The sequence below is a fragment of the Pleurodeles waltl genome, chromosome 8, assembly GCF_031143425.1.
Source record: "Pleurodeles waltl isolate 20211129_DDA chromosome 8, aPleWal1.hap1.20221129, whole genome shotgun sequence".
NCBI lineage: Eukaryota > Metazoa > Chordata > Amphibia > Caudata > Salamandridae > Pleurodeles > Pleurodeles waltl.
Window position 1 is genome coordinate 1,520,476,219 of NC_090447.1, and position 7,122 is coordinate 1,520,483,340.

The 7,122-nt window shown below is 45.0% G+C and overlaps 1 protein-coding gene across 2 annotated transcripts in view; it reads right to left on the minus strand.

Moving 5' to 3' along the window:
- LOC138248871 (zinc finger protein 84-like) overlaps nucleotides 1–5,744 on the minus strand; it is a 45,163-nt gene extending 39,419 nt beyond the window's left edge. Inside the window, exons 1-3 of one of the 2 annotated variants that reach the window (XM_069202838.1) lie at nucleotides 5,576–5,744; nucleotides 1,748–2,215; nucleotides 1,583–1,680 (exon numbers count right to left, since the gene is read on the minus strand). In XM_069202838.1, coding sequence (XP_069058939.1) covers nucleotides 1,583–1,625 — 43 coding nt within the window. In that variant the 5' untranslated portion in view covers nucleotides 1,626–1,680; nucleotides 1,748–2,215; nucleotides 5,576–5,744. Of the gene's footprint in view, nucleotides 1–1,582; nucleotides 2,216–5,575 lie in introns of both variants that reach the window. The other variant, XM_069202837.1, reaches the window with a different exon arrangement.
- Between the last annotated feature and the right edge of the window lie 1,378 nt (nucleotides 5,745–7,122).

A 7,122-nucleotide genomic window follows, 5' to 3' on the forward strand; every position in this document is an offset into this window, starting at 1 on the left:
CCAGACCAGCATGAACACAGTATGAAAATGTGAATGAACTCCAGACCAACAGAAGTTAAAAGAGAAGCATTGTTATATGAAACATAGAAAGGAAGGAAATACATTGTGGCGAGATACACCAGATAGAGACTTCTGCACATACAGCAGGTGTGTGCAAGGCAGCATGTGAAAACCACTGGTAATGAAGATGAGTTCACTAGGGGAAGCAATTGCCTATAAAAGTTTAATAAGTATAGAATAGAAAGATAAATGTGAAGTCAAGCAGAGGAACTTCCCTGAAGAGTACTACAGGACATGAGAAAACAAAAATGTAGAAAAGAATGGAATACGGATATTAATAAAAAACTGAATGTAAACATTTTAAATAACTTTGTATGAGAAAAAGGTTTCTGTAATAAGACAGCTCTATAAATGTCACTATGCTGAAATAGTGTGATATGCATTGGGTAAGACGATAAACTTAAATAAAAAGATGTTATGCTCAGACGAAAGATGTTATGCTGCACGCTTATGCAGCCTTGGTTGTATATGTCCAACTTTGCAGCACGCGTTCTGTTTGGTGCTGACCCATGCCATGTTTTCTCCCAGTTTCAAGAGTGTTGTTTGCACAGTTTGTTGGATGTGAGGGGATGTGTTCCCAGTAGCATCTTCAACACTGTGTACAGAGCTCTTACTAGTCTTGCTGATCTCCTTCGAGCCATAAAACTGAAATGTGAATTGTTGCTTTTCCAGCTTTCCTGTGCTTCTATGAGAATTTCATCAACCCACCTGCACACTTTCAGGCCTCTGTCAACACTGGCAGGGCCACCTCAGACACCACCTATCAGTGAAGAGCAGCTTATTTAGCAAAATCTATCATACACCTACAGTGCTTTTAGGCCTCCTTTATGCAATTCATCCAATAAGTAGGTGGCTACGGCACGAGCAGAGGTGGGGGCTGACAAAGGCCCACATCGTATCACCCACAGAATATCGGAAACACAAATATTGAGGACCAATCAAGAAGGTAAGTGTAAATAGGTAAGTATAGACTTACTATTCTTAACTCCACATCTGTCTACCTTGAAGTTGTCCACACATATGTCCAGGTACATATGTTTGGAGTTATATGTAGTAAAACTTTACTTTGTCCTCGATATTTTTTACATCAGTAAAAAGCAGCGCAAAGAGGCAAACAGGAAAGGAGAGGCAGCATACTTTCTAACATCATCCTTGGTGAGTATGATACTGAGCTGGAAATACACACACACACAAGGGGAACCCCTTACTGGAGTATTGCAAACCTCATGTACCCAAGCACCACTCATGTACACCTCTCACACTGCAGCGGTTGAGGGGGCCCACGATTTACGACAAAGTAAACAGATTTAACACAAGGATCATGTAGGGCACCTGTGAGGGTCTCGTGACAGGACTTACTTTTTCAAGGATATAGAAAGAAAGACAGGATGATGACATATCGAGCAGGACGGGGCATTGCTGCTGCAGCCGTTAGTCAATAAAAAAAAAAAACACCTCATTTTTACTGTTACAGGGTTGAGGGTGATTTGTTACATTGAAAATAGCAAACTGAACAACTCACCTCTGGTGAGCATATGAAGGCTCTCTTTGTCTGTGGTGAGCATCTTCGGACCCTCTTGGTCTGTTCTGAGAATATCAGGACTCTTGCTTCTGTCTGTGCTGAGGTAGTCAGGGCTCTCTCCTCTGTGTGCTCTAAGCATATGAAGGCGCTCACTTCTAGCTGCACCGGGGTGGTCAGGGCTCTCTCCTCTGTGTGCTCTAAGCATATGAAGGCGCTCACTTCTAGCTGCACCGGGGTGGTCAGGGCTCTCTCCTCTGTGTGTGCTAAGCATATGAGGGTGCTCACTTCTAGTTGTACCAGGGTGGTCAGGGTTCTCTCCTCTCTGTGTGCTAAGAATATGAAAGCGCTCACTTCTAGCTGCACCAAGTTGGTCAGGGCGTTCACCTCTGAGTGTGCCAAGCATAAGAGGGCGCTCACATCTAGCTCTATCAGGGTAGTTGAGGCTCTCTCTTCTGTCTGTGATGAGTGTATGAGGGTGCTTGCTTCTGTCTAAACTGAGGTCCTCAGGGTGCTCCATTCTGTCAGTGCAGACTGTATTGGGGCTCTCCCTTTCATCTGTGTTCATATAATCTATTGGACACTGGGTGTCTTCCATGATTATGGCGAACACATCCAATTTGGAAATTCATGCACCTGTAAGAAAAGAAACTATAATCAATTAGTCAGTATGGAGAGCTTATAATTTACATCCTTCCTCTGGAATGAGAAAACTTTTTTTGTTTAAATAATCATTACATGTTTAGCTTTTTAGCAGACTGAAATATACATGTTTCTATGTCTTTTCTAAGATACAACAGAAGCACAATTCTATATTTGCATTTCATTGTTTCCCATTTTAGTCATTATCCTTTATGACTTCCAGGACAAAAAAGTCCTTAACCTTTAGGGGAAAAGAACTTTACCCGATTGGCAATGAACATAAATGTAACTGTCCTTTAAACAAGAGATCTATTTAATATCTCTCCTGGTTGGTATCCTTGCCCAGGTTCTAAATGGAACTAAAGGGAAGAGTTTAGACTTACTGTCTGCACAATGACAAGAGGTCATAACCTTGCTACTGCAACACTGTGCACCTAGCATTCACTATATGTACACTAGAAGTAAAAGGTGTGGTGCCTGAAGGCGGCTTCGATGACAAGGAATGTGTGGGTACCACTTCAGAGCCTGCACATTCTCAATCAGGTGGTCTATTATTTGTGTGAAGGTGTTCATACTGGCGGCCAATGAACCCAGTACACATGCCATCTGGCACTGTGGCAGAAGCCCTAAGTAGCACAGCATCTGGCAATACGCTTTCAGATACGCATCATTTATCTCCCAAGTCCATATGATTTCATTTGAATGGAAAACTGGGAATAAATTAAACCCAGGAAAACACAGGAAGACTTTGCAAGGAGGTGCAATGTAAAAAAGGTAGATATCCCTTACAACGATCCTATGCTTCATTTAGTGAGTTGTCAGACCACTGCCCAACCATCTGGAACATTAATGAGACGTTCGGCAAATCCATCAAAAATTGCGATTTCAAAATCAGATCTTGCACTTCCTTTGAGCCATTGTGACCATGATGTAGGCTGTGCCCAACCTGGAGAATGATGTGTGTTGAGACAGGAATAACCCCACGTGGTATTAAAGGCTTGCACTCATCCCATGAGTGATTCCAGCTGAATGTAATCTGGTGTACAGGTATTTTTTGGCCAAGTGCACACACCAATCATACAGTGTGGTGAAACTTAGACTTTTCATCATGGTTCTGAGACCAGAGTGTAGCTCTGTGGTCCAGAGGGGCATGCGGATTGTGCTGTCAAGTCAACATGGGATTGATGTTCAAGTCCTATGAAGCGGTGATGGCAGCCTACCATTTATCTGATTGATTTTTCTTACAAAAACTATTTTCTCTTCAGAGAAGGGTGTGATGCCTACAAGCTTTACGCATGTAAAGTTCTGCTTGAATGTAATGCCCAGACCTTACACTGACATCCCCATGTGCCTTTTTGTATGCCTGATGTCCTGTTAGCAGCACTTTGTACTGTTTGTGAGTGTGCAGCTGCAGAAACCAGTGGGATCCATGGGGGTCACTCCATGAAAAACAAAACAAAAGATAGAAGTTGAGGCACAGCTTTACCAAACAGTCAAAATGTATTGCTTGCCATCTGAGCAATAGAATGTACCTTTAGACAATAAAGTGAGGGAGGACGGAGGCAGGGCTGCCTTATTCAATCATGACCAGTTGGTAAGAGTCTGATGACTACCTCTTCCTGAGCACTGTCGTTTAGGTTGATGGTGGGAAAAGTGCACAAATTCTCTTGTTAAGCAGAGGGAATCTACTAGACCGGGCCTGCCACCTTTGACTCTCCTGAGTGCTACTCCAACTGACTGATGACAGCGAGGTACAGTCTTCATATTTCATTGTGCTCATGATTTGGTTGCTTCAGTGGAACCCAACGTTGGCAATTCTTGCTGTGACAGCCATCAATTTTCACAAAGAACGTATCTATTCTGTAGAAGGAAAACTAATCTATGTAAAAGAACCACTCCAAACTGGTTCCTGGGCATTGACAGTGGGACCAACATCCCATGAATGTAAAATGTGTATGAAATTGGGACCAAACGATCCTACTTGGCTCCAGGTCCAAGTTCTTCGATGATCAAGGGAAAGCCTCCCAGGGCACTTAAAGAACTAATGAGACACGCAACTGGCTTCTTCGTAAGCAGCATTCCAGAGGTGATGGGACTTCAACTGAAATATGAGCATCTTGCTAGAGAGTTGTGGATCTGCCTTTTGACTGACCAACTAATGATGGGAAGTGCTGTGATGGAAAAATCCCTTGCACGGTAAGGGACATACACCCCTGCCCTGAATGCCCAGTTGCAACAATATCTGAATCCCTGGTATTGATTGTGGGTTACGGGCAAACGTACGCCATGCCCTATGCCTCTCTCAGTGTAATGTAGTCTGTTTAGGCTACGAGGGGTGCACAATTCTACCATTGTAAAGGCAAAGGGCTACTGCCTACCCTTACCTGGTGTTAAGTGTCACGAGCGTGGCAGAAACTGACTTTGATGTTCAGTAGAATCAGTAATGTGAGTAGCCTTTTTACCTTTGACACAGGAGTGGGGGCTACTGGTCCACTCAAGTAAAGTTCTGTGACTGTGTACTTAGCTCATCCTTGGCCTGCAGAGATTGTGTGCAGAGCCGGACATCGCATAATACTTGTGTATGCGTGCTGGGACAACGTGTAAAACGTGTGTGTGTGTGCGTTGCATGTCTGTGCCTGTGGATTGTACTTAACACGAAGGCTTGTATGTTACATTGTGGAGGCACAGGTCCTGTGGAGGCTGGAGGGGCGAGGACTACAACCACCAGTGCTTAAGTTGTGAAAGAAAGAGTGCAGGTGCCCGAACCCCTGTTCCAAGGGCGGCGGCTGGTGCAATGAAAGGCTCGTGCATCAATCGCCAAGGCCGGGGGTCTTTAATCCACTTCCAGACTGTTTTTCTTGCTTTTGCAGGTTCCAGCTCTCGCTCTTTATTACGGTTTTGAAGTCTTTCTCTTCCTTCGTCTTTCCGATCTGTGAGTTGTCACCTCTCTTATAACTGGGTAATTATCGGATGTGTGAGATAAGTGATGGTGCCCCCCCCCCCCCCCCCCCCCCACACATCAGCAATACAGAAGTGCATTAACTGACTATTTAGCGAACCTGTTTTCCCCTAACTATACTCCCGGGTACATCCTCAGCTTCAGTTTTAATCCTGGCAAAGGCAACTCAGCCGTTCATCTTTCCAGGCTGATACAGCGATTACCATTAAATGTGATAAGTCCAACCTCTAGTATTTACAGCGCTTAGAAACGGGAAAATACCGATAGGGAGCGCTACAAAAAACATCACAATGACAGTAAAATAATGATGCAATGGAATGGCTGTGTGTTTATGACTTGTACGAACACCGTGAGTGTGTCCGTGAAAAACACACGGCGTCTGGAGAGAACGTTACCTGGCCCCGGGTGGGACGTTTTTCCCGGCTGTTCTCTTTAGAGTCACGGGTGAAAACGAAGCCCCTGGGCCGCGGCTGGGCCTGGAGGGGAGAGACCGGTGCCCGCCCTCCCCGTGAATACCGCGAATACTTTCAATATCAAGAAGGAGGGAAGGAACCACCGGAAGTCACAACAAAGAATAAGAGCACCGCCACTACGCATGCGCAGAAGAGTACACGCGTGCTTGGAGAAACGAAAGTCCTCAGCTGCGCATCCTCAGATCAACGGTACACTAGGCGGCAGGTGCTCGCAGCATGACACGACCCTGCTTCGTGTTGAGAAACGAAACTGCTCAACAGCGCATGCTCACAGCAGAGACACTACACCCTAGCGCATACTCGTACCGCACACGACTCAGCAGTGGAAACCGCTTTCTTCCAGTGACTCGAGTCTCCGCGCCTGACAAACTAAGATTGATTGATTTATGCATGCGATTTTATTTAGCGCTGACCTTACCCACACGTGTTGCAGCGCTTTACAATACAACAAAGAACGTTGCAAGAGAAATTGAGAGTAAACACAGTAACTAGGTGTGATAAATCCTACTCTGCCAGTACCATGTCCATGAGAAACACCCCCTACCCCTTGTTACCTTGGAATGAGATCTCTAGGTCAGTGAAGACACAAAGGCTGAGTTCTGCAGCAAGGTGACGTGCAGAATAGTTGGCATCTGGAAGGAACCCCTCTAATGACCTTGTCCGTGTGAGGTGTATTTATATGGCACATGTAGGATCCCTGACGCAGGTATGTACCTAAACAACTGATTATGTCTCAGCAATTACATAAACAATGTCTAACAAGTGCACATTATGTTCTTGTCAAACGTAAGAAAGAAAGGATGCACTGAAACAGCCCTGCTGCTAGTGATTGATGACGCGCTGCGGATACTCGATTCAGGGGAGTCTTGTCTTCTAATTCTTCTTGACCTTTCTGCAGCCTTTGACACTGTCAATCACAACACTCTCCTTAACACTCTTCAACAGAGGATGGGCATGGAGGGCACTGTGCTCAAATGGTTTGCCTCCTTCCTCTCTGATAGATCCCAAATGATCAAAATAGCGAACAGTCTTTCAGCTCCTGTAGCAGTCAGTCAAGGTGTTCCTCAAGGCTCCATACTTGCACCCACACTGTTCAATCTCTATTTAGAACCGTTGGGAAATCTGCTGAGTAAATCCGGGATCCACTATCATCTATATGCGGATGACACTCAGATTTACCTTAAGGTGGCCTCCACTCACGATCTCTCCTTCCTTAGCTCTACCCTCGACTCCATTCAAAACTGGATGGTAACTCATCAACTGATCCTGAATCCCTCCAAAACAGAATTCCTCCTCCTTTCCCCCTCCCTTTCTCATTCCCCAGTGCAAACATGGATGGATCAGATCAATCTAATGAACAATAAGCCCATCATTGTCGAGAGCGCAAAATCCCTTGGTGTCATTCTCGACAAAAAACTTAATCTACTCTCCCACATTAACTCCATTGCAAAGTCTGCTCGACACCAACT